Below are 15,766 nucleotides of genomic sequence, written 5' to 3'. Positions count from 1 at the left end.
GGTTGCTCAGAACCTAAAGCAATAAAAAGTCTTTTTAAATGGCTGTGAGAGTAAGAAGAACTTGTTATTTCTGTAACATTTTCTTCAGATGATCTCAAAGTCCTTTATAAATAATTATGTTTCCTGATACCCCGGTAATACAGTTTGTTTTCTTTTTATTTCCTTGGTTTAAAGTTTCCTGAGGCAGGTAGAGAGAAATAACTGTGCTCCTAATTAGGCACTCTGAAATTTTCCCCTTTGTAAAACCCACATCTGAAGGGCAACCTGCAAATCCCCCATGTGCCTGTCTCTGTGCCCCAGTGGGAGGATTTTTTGCAGGTGCCTATCAGCAGAGGCAATGTTACACAAGCTCTGCTCTGCTCTCTTCTTTCCCAGTACTGATTTATTCCCTGGCATGCTGCAGGAAAGATATTTTGAAGCAGATCTGAAAATTATGTGAGGTTGCAGACAAGAAGTTTATCCCTCCAGTGATGATTACATTTGGTGCTATTGACAGTCACACCAAAGGCTCTTGCAGGCAAAATAAAGCACTTTTATCTTTCCAGTTAAATAAACCATTCCTGCAGAATCTCTTGTTATTTTAAAAATCCAGTTTACAATACTGTGCTTGTTCAGAGTATAGTAAACAATAAATAGCTGCAATTCCTGCACACATATTTTTCTTCGTGCTTGTCTCAGTGCTGCCCTTCCCACCATTATCAGCACTGAATGCTTAACTATATCATGCCTAGTGAAGCCTGGAAAAGTGAGGCAGGTTTCTTGGCAATGCAACCATTTTTCCTCCCTGGAACATTGCTGTTGTTGAAGGAGCTTTCTGCCTTCGTGTTCTCCTTTAATCTACTGCAGACATCACATGTAGCCATGACTACAGGAGCAGCTCTCAAGAGTGAGACACAGCAGCTCCCTTTGGACACCAGCAAGCCTGGTTATATGTGTGGAGGGGCACACAGAAGTCTCCCTATTGAGGAGCTCTGAATCAAGGGGTTGAGGGGGCCCTCCATGATGTGGGCATTTGAAGCCAAACCAGTTCCCTCAGCCTTGTGTGCTGGGGCAAGCTTATCTCTGTGTCCCTCTTGACTCTTTTCGAAGTGCTGCTGTGTGCCAGGGCCTGGGAGAGCCAGTGCAGTTGGCTGGTGATGGCTTGTGCTGGATTACCAGAGTGCAGGAAGCTCCTTATTCCTCTGCCGAGGTGGCCACAGGGGGACACGCTCAGGGAATAGGAAGATACTGTGTGTAAAGGAAGGGGAGTGCATGGCAGAGGACTGCTTATGACCAGCACCTTCAGTGTGACTACATAAGTGCAGCACTTCCCAGCTCCTGCAGGATTCCACAGCCCGTGTGTACATCTGCTGGCAGTGAAGGCCTGAGCAGTTTTTCTATGAAAAAGGCATTTGGTGCTGAGGAGGTGGTGTCTGCATTACAGACATTTCTGGGCTTTTTGTTACCGCAGGCTCCTCCAGTCTCGTTCCCTGGAGTGAAGAGCCTCTGGTGCTCACCTGATCTGACCTGTTCTGAACTGAAACACAGAGGTACACCACATGGATGTAGCCATGCTGCCTCTAGGCTAGCCCATGTAAGTGTAACCTCAGCATTGCAAAAAACTTTATTCATGGCCAGGTCCTTCTCTCCCTGAAATTCCTTCTGTTAATAAAGCAACTAATAGTTCCCTGTTTCCCACCGGTAGGCAAGCAGTTGGTTGTGCAGCACTTGGAGAGTTATGAAAGGCTGCAGATTATGTGCTAAGTATAATTAGTATTTCACAGCTATATATATTATAATTTTTATTTATTAATGGTGTTAATCAATATTAACCTGCTGTTCATTAGGGTATTATTAAAACATTAGAGTGCGCAACTGATTGCCTCATCAGTACTTAAAAATGTGATTATGCCAAGGCTAAAAAAATTAGATAGTGCAGTAAATAGACCTGTGTTCATTTCTTCCAAAACAAAGAGGTATCAATGGGCCTGTTCATTATTTGGGGTTATCATTTGCTACTGATACTTTAAAAAATTATGTATTGAAATTTCAGCCCGTTAATTTATGTGTCTATGCACGCAAGCCTGTGTGCATTGGTATGATAGTAACATTTGTAAAACTGTCAAATAATATTACATATTAAAAAAAAACCAAAACAAACCTTGTCTCAAAGGAATTGCTAACTTCAAAGTATACCACATCTTTTTGGTTTCCAGTCGTGTTTTTCCCTGGGTAGTTATGTTGAATAATATATGATTTTTCATTACCAGCTATCCAGTAGGGATTACAAAATATACCACGTTAGTTAATGTGGCTGTTGGAAACTTGGCTATTACCTTCTCTTTTGCATTTTACTTCTTAATTTTAATTGAGCAATATTTAATGCTACATAACAATCTATTTGTGTAGGTCTTGATCTCTTAAGGATTCAGGCTTAATGAGTTAATTCTTTATTATCTTATTGATATATAAAGTGTCAATGGAAAGGTCACCGGAACAGCGCCCTTGTGATTAAAAGCAGTGGAGATTACATGTAAGAAGTTAGCTGCATAGGTATGAACTTCTGTGTATCTGGATTCATGCAGTCCAATATTTATTAATCTTTCAGCTATATTCAATTTATATGTGCATAGTGTGTGTGTGAGAGAGAGAGAGAAAGGTGTATGTATACAGTAACAGTTATACACACCTGTGAATGACAACACATATGTAAGTAAATTCATCAGAATGCTGGTTAACAGGCAGATTTTATTTTATAAATATTTTATAACTATTGTAATATATATAGTTTTTAATATAATAAATTATTATTGGTAATCCAGTTATCATAGCTTTTTTAAGCTTAAAAATACTACATTTAAAGGAAAATTATTCAGTGAAATTATGCAAGCATGACTTATGATCAAATCATCTTGTATTAAAACTTGATTTGATGTTTGCTCTTTCCCATGTCTTTCTTCTCTATCCTGAGAACAGGTCATATCAGAAAAAGTGCTAAAAGCTGTAGGGAAGAAGAGTTAAAGCTATTACTACTTTTATGCTTTCAAGTCCTTCACTTTCACAACTAAACAGTGTGTTTTTAAGCAGAAGTTATAATGATGTTTCTAAGATTCCAAAGAGGAAAAAGCCCAATTAAAAAAACTTGTGGTTTGCGTAGTGGCAACCCTTCCCCCTGGTATTCATTACCACAAGACTTGGTCTCTGTGTTTCCAGCATTGCAACACGAAGCCATTGTAGCTTGTGACATGACAGAGCCCGCTGGGCTCCCAGAAGAGAGCAGCAGCTCCCAGGCCAGGCTCTGTGCCTGCTGGGCTCCGTGCTCCACACCTCCCTTCTGCTGCTGCTCCAGCACCTCTCAAGCTGTCTCCCAACAGGGGCTGTTGGCTGTTGTTGGTGTTTTCCTCCCAATAGGGAATCTTGTCAACATTAAATCATCGTGGTTATGTTTTAAATGAGACTGGAAATGATAGCAGCAGGGCTGTGTTTTACACCCATGACTAGTCCTCAGCAGGAGGAAAGCTTGTCAGGGCCAATTCTGATTTCTTGATGGGGCTATGCCAACTTCATCTCTCATGAATTTAGAAGTTCACACCTGTGACTTGCTTTGGCTGATAGAGATACTCAGTGTCATTGTGATCTGGTGATGTCATCTGGAAACTGAATGCATTTTTTTTCCTAAAACTTTATTCACAGTATGCAATTGTATGTTGATTTGGTGGCTGCCTAGGTAGCCTCTAAATTGTAGCCCAGGCTGTGAAACTAACATACAGAATGTGTGTCTACTGGCCATATGTCAGTATATATATATATTTGTGTATGTGTGCGTGTCAGCAGCTGCTTGCTGTCAGGTTGGTCACAAACCCCGGCACGCAGGTGGCATTCAAAGAAAACTGTTCTATTCAAGAATCTGCTCCAACTTTTGAAGCAACTAAGTCAACAGGACCTCTTTGCAGCAGGTCCTAGCCTTTGCATATGCAACGTAAAAAAAAGGTGAGTTTAAACTCCCCTGAGTTTATTTAAAATATGGAAATTTTGTCATAATTATGGGGAGACATCTTGGTTGCCTGTTTTGGTTCAGCCAATACACAGTAACAAAATAATCTACAGGGAGAGGTTTTGGAAAAAAACCATGAGAAAGTTTGTTTTGGAAAAACTGACACGTGGTTCCTAAAACACTGTATGCTCCCTGGGACTTGGGTGCTCCCGACTGAAGGCTGACATTCTTCTCAGTTCTTCACAGTTGAAGAATAACCATTTCAGTCTGCACTTCAGAGGTTTCTTACACCATAACCACATTTCCATGGCCTTTCTGTGGACCAGACATCCCAGAACTCCAAAACCTGATCTGACGTGTCTTACAAAATTTGGTCTGAACTGACAGGGAAATTCCAGGGATGGGACATCTGGGAATCTTTTCTACATCCATCCACATCAAATGCAAGAGATTAGTCTGTCTCATTTTCCTTGACCTGATCCTGTTTTGGCTACCCTCCATGCCCAGTCAGCTGGAGGCCAAGGCTCCTCTGCAGCTCTGTGTGGGAGCCTTGCCAGCTTTGGAGATCTTATTGTCCCTAATGCCATTCTGAGGGCCACTTCAGGGGTTTGGTATCTGTCAACTTCAGTAGCACTGCCTCCATTAACAGCATGGACCCATTTGGCCAAGTACCTGCGAGGTTGGTGCTCATCACCTAGCATGATTCTGATACCATTACAGCTGTATATTACCTGAAAGGAGGGGGTTGTTAATGTTTGATATTGCCCTCTGAGTACTCTAAGAAATTGCAAAATCATTATTCAAGCATTCAAGTTTCCCTGTCACCAATCTGTCTGTATCATTTCACGCATGAAATAACACATTAAGATGTTATTAATGGATATGACAATCTATCCTACTTTCCTCCAGGGACTAGATAATGGCTTATGGATATATTAAAACTTTTGATTTTGGCATCTATTATAACATGATGGATGTGTGGAACACAACAGTGTGTTTTTTGCTTGCTGAGATGTTGCAGATAAAATGAGAAATAAATCTGCATAATATGTGTCTGTTTGGAGATCCCGTCTCTGGTCTGACCATGTTCTTTGTTCTCTTGGCAGTGGTGGGTTGAGGTATAAGCATGCATGAAACTGCTGCTTTTTGTTTTGTTTTGTTTTGTTTAGTAATTGCAGAGATTGCAGAGATGCTTAAAATTCTGCAGGTAAGGGAACAGATGGGAATGTACTAATTCTGAGACTCCCATCAGGCAACTACAATCTTGTAGACAAACTATCTAATGATATGTCCATGATGGCGTACAAATTACCAGACAGTTGCAATATTTGGTACTGGTGCTGCATCCCAATGCTTCTTTCATTATGAAAAGCTAATGTACCATTTTTAAGAAAAAAATTAGGTCAAAGTTCTGTTGATTTGATGTCATGCAGAGACCTGACAAATTCCTCTGGATAATTTTTTTTTCTTCATTCTATTCTGTGCAACTTTGTCATTTTGGGCTTCCTCTTACACAAGACTGATATATGTCGAATTTCTATGTTCACTGAAACACTGTGTAACAGGAAGTAAGTAAGGAACTAGTGAGTAAAGATCTTCATATTAACCTATGCCACCTGCCTTTCAGGTGGATTTTGATGACAAGCCTGACTCCTTGTTCTTCAAAGATGGGCAGCGAAGAATTGACTTTGTTTTGGTGTATGAAGATGAAAGTAAAAAAATGACTCATAAGAGGAGTAATCGTAAAAAGCAAAAGGTAAGTTATTTTTCATATATTGGGTGTTAGAGATGAGGATAGAAAGGAAAGTGCCCTCTCGCAGAACAGCAATTGCTTTGCCCCATCCTCAGAGTACTCTGGGGAGCTGGGAGACTGAAGCCCATCAAACTGAGCAGGGAACAGGGCTCGAGCCAGAAGATTGCTGTCTAAATGGGCAGAGCACTGCACATCATGTCTGTCAGTGTGCCTGGTGACCTCAGAGCATCTTCCTGGGAGGCCGCCCTTCAGAAGATGAGAGCAGAAAAATGCCAGGGTCAGGTTAAAATTAGACACCAAGATCTTCACAGCGGGGCAATTTTCTCTACCTACAGTGATTCAGTTAGGCCCCTAATGGACTTTGGTAATAAAATCAAAGTATTCAGAGGAACCCAAAGAAGACAGCTGACCAGTTGCTCCAGATCACAGTTATGAACACAGCTGCTGACATTCTTCTGACTTCTGATTACTAAGTTGTTTATGGGAAATAATTGTACATCTGCCACCAGAATTTCTCCCTGTACAATCCTTTCCCTTGACACTTCAACACTTTCACCCTTGTTAGAGACCTTGCAAAAAGTTTTTGACTCAAGCCAGTGACTTCTTGATGCTCCTTAGCATCCATAGCTCTGTAGCTCCTAAGCAATGAAGCACAATAATAGACTTTTTTAAACTATTATCTTTTAATCATTTCATCAGTTCCATTGGAGGACTACCTTCATGATGGCACGCATGGTCATGAAAACAAGCTCAGCCATGCCACTGAACTGTCTGAGAAATAAGCGTCCAGGAGGTTGTCGTTCCCTTGGCATCTGCACTCCCCCACCCACCCACATCCTTCTCTGATTTAGCAACAATCCATGTTCTAGCAGCAGCCTCTGGTAGAGACAGGCAGGGACAAAGATATCACTGAGAGAAACTCATATACAAATATTAATTTGCAGTTAGGAAATAGAAGAGTAGGAGTAAAAGAGCCTGTAGCTAAGTTGGTTGATACTCATTACACAGTGTTGTTGTTGGCATTAACAGGACAGCCATAAGGAATGTTGTTAGCAGGGTTTGAGGGAGTCCTGCCGTGGGTGGATGTTGTATTACACATGATCACAGGATCAGCAATAAAAACTAATTGAAAGAAGTAATAGATTAAAAAGCTGCCCCTTTGGAAAGAATTGTTTTTATCAATTAGCATTTTACATTTATGTTTTTAATACTTGGCCATTTCCCAAATATATTAAAAATATAATGAGCATCTTTTCTAAGTAGTGATGGAAATTAAATGTGAGCAATGGGGTAGTATTTTGAGTGCAGCATTAATGTTAAGACATTAGCCAGAATGAAACCATGAATAGTTAGACCAGGAGATTGTGGGTAGGTGCTTGCGAAAAAACTTTCCTTTCAAAGGTCTTAGTCCCACAAAGATCTGCAGCCACATTGACTCTGTGGTGTGCTGAGGAAGAGGAAGCAATCTACCTACACACAACAAATGCGAGGACAAGGACATATTAGACAGATGACCAGATAAGGGGAAGACTGAACAGCTGGGGAACAGTTCTGTGGAAGAGGCCCTGGAGGTCTACATGGAGAGCAAGCTGAACAAGAGCCAGCTGTACAGCCTGACAGCAAAGTGGCCAACAAAGCCTGTATGGACAGAAGTGTGGCCAGGAGAGTGACACACGAGACTGGGGTGATATGGATTAGTCAGAAGGAAGCCAAAAACAGTATTTCCATAGATAAGTAGAAGCTGAAGCAACAGGGGGACTGTACACATGTACCTTATATCTGAGATTGAAATTAAGATGACATTTATGGTGCAGCTTTACATTCTTAGAATTCCAGGAAGGAAATTAACATTTTGGCCTACCACAGTTCCAAAAACAGTGTGGGGTTGGTGCAGCCCAAGATACACTCAGATTTCATCAGTGTTGGCATAAAACCTACTTGATAACTTGTCTTTACTGATGCTGTTGTTTATTTGGTTGTAATTTTTTCTGAGGCAAATTACTTCTACCCTTGTGGTGAAATGCAACCAAAAGAAGGAGTATTGTCACTTACAATCAGTTTTAAATACTGCATACATCACTGTCTGATCAATGATGAATTGAAAATGCCCAATTTTATAAGTAGTATCTTGTTTAATTCAGGGTGCTTTAAGCATGAATAGGTTCCTTGCCCATGCTACTCTTTCTTTGACTTCCCTGACAGTTTTACAGAACTATTATCCAGAGCGTTATTGTGCACAGAATTTGGAAACTCCAGCTTACTAAAGAATAGGAGATTCAGTGAAGTCTGTTCTCATAGGGTGATGTCCTCATGTCACTGGGGTCAGGAGCAAGTGTTCCACTGGTTGTGTGCAACATTACAGGTCTGTGAAATCTAGAGATTTGTCACTGGGACAAATTCTGTCTGACACACGCAGCACCCCACCCAAGTGCATGACGTGGAAGTCACTTCAGAATTCAAATTGTTAGTGGACATCTGTAGATTCCTGAAGTGAAATGTTTTGTGTGCTGCAGGTGGTTTTGTATAATACTGAATGTGGAGGAGTCCCCAAATGCTTACTGAATTTAGACAGAAGGATTTGCAAATCAGACCACAACCTTGGTATCCAGTTTGCTGGATTCAGAGAAACAAGGCACAGATCCACCTGTTCTTCTGCAGCTAGAGAAGACTCGGATCCTGGGACTATCATTATATTGGAATTGAATGGTTTTCTGTTCTTTTTCCAAAGAATTGGATAAATGTAACTGAATGGTCCAGCACTACTTTATAGTAATAAGGAATATTCTTGGGAAAATATCTCAGGGGACAGCAGGAAATGAATAAAAACATGAATGTGATTTGATAGAAGGAATAAAAATATGGGATTATGAAGCTCTTGGAGATCCACAGTACTTCTCATATTTTCATCTGCTTCTGAAATCTGGTTTAGGGGAGACAAAGTCAAACGAATGAAATGACAACCTCATGGAAGTTTCTAATGTAATTTATAGATTCAAAAGTTAGGAGATAAGTTTCATATATGCGACTCAATTCAAACTTCAAACTTTTAAAGTTGGTATACAATTAATTTTGCAAGCACTAGCAAAAATGAGACTGCCAGGAGATTTCTGAAACTGTACCTTGCAAGCAATTGAAAATCTTGCTCAAAGGATGTCTCTAAAATCTACAATTTATGTACCCTGTTTGTCAGGATAGCTTACCATCAGAATAGAATTTGAATATCACCAATCTTTTCAGGAATGCTCCAAAATGCCAGTTTTATCTGTTGGGGTCCTTGTTGAAAGTCAAAGGATCAGGGCCAGAAAGGTAAATTCAAATTAAATCAATGCAGAGTGTCATTTTAGTCCATCTATTTTCCCCCCAACAGATATTAACAGAAAGATTGTCAGTAATTTAAATTGGAATGCGGGCAAAACCTTCATTTCCAGCCATGAAGGAATATGTACTTCTCAGAAACAGAGATTCTTTTTTTTTTTTTCCAAATTGAATGAAAACTATCACTCATGGAGAATATTACACACATCTCATTGGGGTTAAGTACAGTGTTACTGAGAACTTCAGTAGGGCTAGAGAGTTTTGTTCTCATAAGCAAACAATGGACAGTTCCTGCCTCTATGCTTGTCTAAATTGGATAACCAAAACAATAAAACCACAAAAAGAAAAAAAAAAAAAAACACAACCAAAAATAAGCTTGGGTGACTTTTCAAACACAAATTGTACTTATCTCACTGCTTAGCATGTATCATAGCTGCAGTGAGAGAACAGCACTTGGGTTTACAGGTAAAAGGGTACCTCTGTGCCATTTTTTGCAGTGATTTGAGGCAGTAGAGAATGACAGGTTCTGCATGCCTGTGGTGTATTCAGCCAACATACTCAGGAAGTCTGATAACAACTACGGAAGGGACCTTTGGCACTGGGAAGAGGGCACCCACACCTGCCTTCATGTCAGCTGGATGGTTTGGTTTTGAAGAACAAATTCTCTGAAATAAAACCTCTATTCCTGAGGCAATCACAAATCTTAATTTTACTTCTTTGGAAGGAAGTATGACAGAAGAATATGAAGACAGATAGAAGGAGAGAGTTACTCTGCAGTTACTACAAACATTTGTAGGACCAGAAATGGGTCTTTCCAAACAGGGTGACTAGAAGCCATGGTTGAGGGTAGGGCTAGACTGCAGTATTGCCAGTTCTGTGTGGTCACAGACCAGGTTTCAGAAAACCATGAAGCTGGCTTGAAATCAAAGGGTGTACAAGAAAATATGTATTTGGAGTTCTTTGGGTTTGCATTTTTGGGGGTTATTCTCTATAGTATGTTCTGCTTCACATTTTTATGATCATCTTCAAACATAAGGGAAAGAAGCTTACAGAGCAGAGCTGCTCAATCAATTAATTTTCTGACGCTGACAGCTGGGACTTTGAGGAAAGCTTCCAAATACCATCAAAGAAACCGTGAGGCAGCTAATATTGATACAATGATCCTCTTCACTCCCTTCAGCTGATTTCCATAGGGGAGGCTTTGGATGCCATGCTCTTTCTCTTATTGACTGTGATTTGGCTGTTGACTGTCAGGTAAGGCAGAGGAGGCTATTCAAGCTCTCTGTCCTTGTTAGGATTTTTCCCCTGAAGCCACATGGATATTGTTGTAGGGAACTTTTCCCTTTGCACAAAAGAAACTTAGCACAGGTATGAGTTGACATTCTTCTGTCACTGTAATCAAAGCACGTCTTCCCTACCATTTACAAAACACAGGGGAAAAAATGCTACTGGTCTGCTACCAATTTCCAGACCCACAATCTTGTTAATCTCCTCCACTTGGCAAGACAATCACCAGAAATTGAAAGCATCGTGGTGAAAAAGCAGCTCTCAAAAGCTGACTCTTCCACATGCCTGTAATACTTGGCATTTACTTACATTCTGCTTTCATTTTCTTAAGACTGTATATGATTATGCATCATGTGGTGTCTTAGTCTATTGAATAGCCATTCAATCATCAAAACCTATGTCAGGTTTAGATCAGCAGCATTACCATGATTACTTTATTATTGCAACTTAGCCTTGCAGGCAGCTGAGCAAAATGCCAGATACTAAAATAAACTTTGGATGGTCTCCACCTTCCAGCCTAATAAACCATTATATCTATATACTGTATTCCCCAGTCAATGCAAAACCACTACAGACTCCCCTAGGTAAAAGTCTGGCTCCTCCATAGATCATTATACGCATAATTCAATCATTTCTATAAAATAGCAAAGCCCCTAATTAGCAAAGCCTCCCAGAGGCTTTGTTTCCTGCTACTTGAATTCATGCATTATTAGATACCTTCATATTGTCAACATTCCTCTAAGATTTTAAAGGCAAAATTCATTTTGGGAACTCCTTGCCATAATAAATTGTTGAAGGAATCTGATTACAAGATTTTTTAAAAATAGTGTTAGACTTCTACAAATGAGAATTGCTCTGCATCTATTTTTGTGATGCAAAAAGATTTTTATTTAGAAAGAACAGGTATTTAGCCCCCTGCCTGTTTTATTTTCTGAAAAAAAGCAGAACTCAGATTGAAATATTTTCATGATTGAATATTATTCACTTCAGAAAGAACCACATGAATGCGGAAGAAGCAAAGAGGTGGGATGAAATGGCAGAAGAGTTACTACTAGAGTGACAAACTCCTGTGTGTTGTGTTCTACATATATTAATGAACTGGTAAAAGGGTTGAGTTTTGATAAAACAAAAATTGCAGAGGAAATCATTGCATAGTTTACTTAGAAGCCAATGTGACTGAAAACCTTTAGCTTTAAAGGAGACTGGAGAGCACTGTTACCTATGAAATATTGAAAATGCAAGGAAATATATTACTGCAAGGAAAACACTCATTCACATTTGTGATTTTAAGTTAGAGCTTTCAGTATAATGAAGATAATTAGATGTATACGTTATAAATGTCTATATTACACACACATTTATACACAATGAAAAATTATAAAGAGCATTTTACTGTCTCCAACAGCCAAGTGAATTACTGAGATGTGGAGAGATCCCTCCATGAAGAGTGCTATCAAAGTTTGGGTTTGTGGTTTTATGCTGAGAAAAGCAAGGAATAAGGAGAAAGGTGATAAGTACTGATGAGAGAAAAAAACAGTTTGAAATATTTGGCTCTTCTTGTGCCTAGCTTGAGTAGAAGGTGATATTCACCAGAATAAAAAGGCAGAAAACCCAAAACAGATAAGAAAAATACTTTTTAACAAAATATTAAATTAGTCCACTGAGATCATTGTCACATGCAGCTGCTGCAGCTGAGAACTAACAAACTATAAATGGGGTAGGCTGTTCATATTGTTATTCAGTTTTATAATGAATAATTTCAAGACTTTCTAGAGTTTTAGAAAAACAGCTTTTTCTTTTTTGGGGACTTACAACTATCTTTAAATGTTGAAGAACTGGATGAAACTTATTTCGGTATACAACTGACCTGTTCCTGTGGAACTTCTGAAGATTTTCACTCTTTTGCTGAAGCACCTTTTGCCCCTAGATTGGGTGGGCCTTGATTCTAGCCCTGAAGACCACTTTCTACATACCTATCAAAGTTCCTAAGACTTTATCTAGAGGGTCATTCATTGACTATGGTCCTTCACGGTTGCAACAGGTTTGGATCCTGTGCACAGACCTTAAGGCAGCTAGAATGGCTATAGAGAACCACATGACAAAAAACACTGGGTCATTTTTCTTTAAGTTCCTGCATAGGGAGATGCCAAATCCTTTAAGCACATATAATCAGCAAGAAATTGGCCAGTGGCATGAAGGTAATCCAGAAGTATGAAAGTAGTATGCCCAAGTCACTGCAAGAACCTCACTGCAGGCCTAGCCTAACCTGGTACAGGAATAAAGCTCTCAGTCCCCAGTGCATTAAAGACATCTTCTTCCAGCAAACTCCTCACAGAAGAGCCCCCAGCCCCAGCTGCCTACAGGTGCCCCCCATTACCTGTGCTGATATTTTGACATGCAGTCTGTAGGCCAGGGAGAGCTGGCTACCCTTGACTCACATAAACAAATAGATCACTGAGGAACTACCCAGTTGGTGCAAATAGCTTTTAAATTTGATTGCTTCACATGAAGTTTCAAAATTTCTTATAAATTCCTTATTGAGTTATATGTTTTGTATTTGAGGGTAAAGAGGATATTTCTGTGTTTCTTGGGAGGAGCTTGTCTATATGGAGAAGGTGATTCAAGACTGGAAAGACATTTCAAGTTTTTTGTAACTCACTACCTGCCAAGTGCTGGCAACTATGAAATGTAATTAAAATGATCCACAAATCTGATCTTTACTGAGGAAAACTTGTTGTGTCCTCCTGGGGACATTGAATGCTCCTGGAACAGCACCACTGACTCTACAAGTGCTACAGCTCTCAGCTTCTTCCTTTGGGGATGTAATCCATGGACTAAAATATAGAGGGATTGTACAGTTTGAACCACTGCGTGAACTCATGTGATTACTGTGAAAGAAGCATAAAGTTACAGGTTGCTGGATGGAAAGCACTTGAGATGAAGACTTTCTAAAGGAAGATTAATGTAGTTCACTTAGTGACTAAAAGTGAAAGAGATCACAGTTTCAGGGATAGATTTCAAAATTTTCAAAGCCTGACTCTCACTTTTACCTCTGTAAAGTACCAGGAACTAAGAGGGTAAGTTCTCCACAATTGCATTTGAGAGCAATATTGCATGTCAGATAAAAAAACTGATCAGGATTAATTAGTAGGTAGGACTGTACGTATCACCACAGTAGCTATCAAGTGGGCTATAGAGATAGCAACATAATGATGGCTTTGGGAAGCAAGTCCATTTTTCTATGCATACATATTTGTGAAATTTGGAACAGATGTTTTACAGTGTTCAATACCTTTTAACAGAGGAAGAGACAAGTATATGAATCAAACCTGATAAACAATGGCTTGCAACTAGAAGCGACGAGGTCGGTGAGTGCTATTCTCTGTGTGAACAGCTGTTCTGAGAGCAGAGCTGCCCCTGTGGGACTAAGGGAACTGGATAGATGAATTCACTGTAAGACTTCTCTCCCCTCAAGAAAAAGAGACCCACCTTTCTTCTGTTAGTGGTGCCTTTGTGATCTGATGCAAAATCTTTTTAAACTTTATGTCTGTTTCTTCCCCTGCAAAATAAAAGATGGGAAGCTGGAAGATTACACTGTTAAGCTGGAAGATTACATAGCTCATGTTTGCTCAGAGCTTGGAAGATAAAAATTACTGTCTGTACCTTGCAGAGAGGTGCTTCCCCTACTCTGGCTGTGTAGTGCAGGTGGGAAGCCAGTGTGTGTGTCTGGGGCAGAACGCCCCTGCCAGAAGAGCAGTGCAGGGCTCCTGCATGTGACCCTGCTTCTCGCAAGGCCTGGCACTGTGCAAGTGGTTCTAACTATCATGCTTTGTATATTTTGGGCTGTGATGTCGCCTGCAGGCAGTTCAAGAGCACTGTGGTAATGCACATTGGCTGCCAGAGCTTCTGTCTCTGGCAGGAAGGGTTAGAGCCCCTCCGAATCCCTTCTTTTTTCCTACCCTGCAGGGCTGCAGTGCTCCATCTGTGTTTCCCTCTCCAGGACAATCACTTCCAGTCGAAATTAGTTGTTGTTTGGTACTCTGTAGTGAGCTCCAGAACTGGTCACTTTGCCCCTTCCTCCCAAATTAGACTCAGAATCTATGGCATCACAGTATTTATTTGATTTCTGCAGTGAGGGCTCCTGCTGCATGTCCAAGAATGCAGTCTGGTTATTCACATTCATAAGAAAATAAACGCTTGCCAGCTGGAAGGCTGCTGCAGACCTGGTGCTATACTTACATATTGCAGTTTTCAATGGTTCTGCTGTGATTATGACTGAAAAACATTTGAAACCGGGTGTTTCCCCCAGTTCGATCAGATACCTGACCAGTGTTCCTGAGCCAATGAGCTGCATAAGGAAATTTCATGTGGCTGACAGTCACTAATGCAGGACAGCAGTAGGTCTACAGGCCATGTGTAGACAGATGGCAGGAGTGGCTGTCAGGGTTCCCACTGCATAGTGGTGCATTCCACTGGGAGCAAATATTCCCCATGCTGTCTTTTTCAGCAGTTTCATCTAATTTCCCTTTCCCTCTCTCCATTCTCTCTAGGAAGCTTGGAATTCTTGTTGCCCAGGAGCACCCATGGGTGTCTAGCCTGCTCCCATCATCCTGGGGTTGTAACTGAGCTGCTGGGGAGTCACTGGCAGCTGTAGAGCTGTGCCTGCCCCTACCATGCTACAAGTACTAAGAGTCCTAGTGACCCCGTATGGGGAAAGTGTTGCACTTAAATTGCTTTGTAAAATGCTTTGCAGAGATGTAAACATTAAGCATTAAGGGAACATTTAACTGTCTTTTTTTTATATGCCTTTAAATGCCTTCATCTGCCTGAGTGTTTCCTCATGTCAGCACTTTTACAGAAGCCAGTGAAATGTTTGCTGGGGTGAACAATGAATGCGACCTTGAGTAGGTCATCTATGAGCTGTAAAGAGAAAGAAAATTCTAGATATTTCAAGAATTGTTATGATGAAAATTTCTCTGCTTACATACTTATTTTCAATATTCTTTCATCTCAGGTTTTGGATGAGAAACTTATTTTTGTGAAAGTGCATGCACCTTGGGAAGTGCTGTGCACGTACGCCGAGGTTATGCACATCAAATTGCCTCTGCAGCACAATGACCTGAAAACCCGAGAGTCAGCTTTCAACTGGTTCAGCAGACTCTTCAGGGTGGATGAAAATATCATCAAACCTGAACAAGAGTTTTTCACTGCCCCTTTTCAAAAGGAACTTTTGTCCAGCTTCTATATCCAAGACAAAGACGCATTTTTCAATCCTGCAACTAGAAGCCGAATTGTAAGTCCATGGAGTATTTCTAGCATTTACTATCCCTTTTATCAAATCAGTGTAATTACCTTCACTGAAACACCCTAAGAAATTAAAAATGTTTAGGATGCAATAGTCCTGTCTAATTTATTAAATAGCCTGGGCAATCCAGAAG

General features: G+C 40.4%; 1 protein-coding gene across 5 annotated transcripts in view; it reads left to right on the top strand.

The window, feature by feature from the left end:
• Window positions 1-15,766, top strand: part of ANO6 (anoctamin 6) — a 67,171-nt gene that overhangs the window by 29,278 nt on the left and 22,127 nt on the right. For 4 of the 5 annotated variants that reach the window (XM_042017920.1, XM_042017918.1, XM_042017921.1 and 1 more), the window contains 3 exons: window positions 5,601-5,729; window positions 13,631-13,696; window positions 15,343-15,621. In XM_042017920.1, coding sequence (XP_041873854.1) covers window positions 5,601-5,729; window positions 13,631-13,696; window positions 15,343-15,621 — 474 coding nt within the window. The remainder of the gene's footprint in view (window positions 1-5,600; window positions 5,730-13,630; window positions 13,697-15,342; window positions 15,622-15,766) is intronic. The other variant, XM_042017919.1, reaches the window with a different exon arrangement.

This window comes from Corvus kubaryi, unplaced genomic scaffold, assembly GCF_017639235.1.
Source record: "Corvus kubaryi isolate FWS band 111438036 unplaced genomic scaffold, C.kubaryi_AGA036_p1.0 137, whole genome shotgun sequence".
In the NCBI taxonomy this organism is placed as follows: Eukaryota; Metazoa; Chordata; class Aves; order Passeriformes; family Corvidae; genus Corvus; species Corvus kubaryi.
The sequence above is the reverse complement of the archived record's forward strand: the minus strand, read 5'-3'. Positions and strand labels throughout refer to the sequence as shown.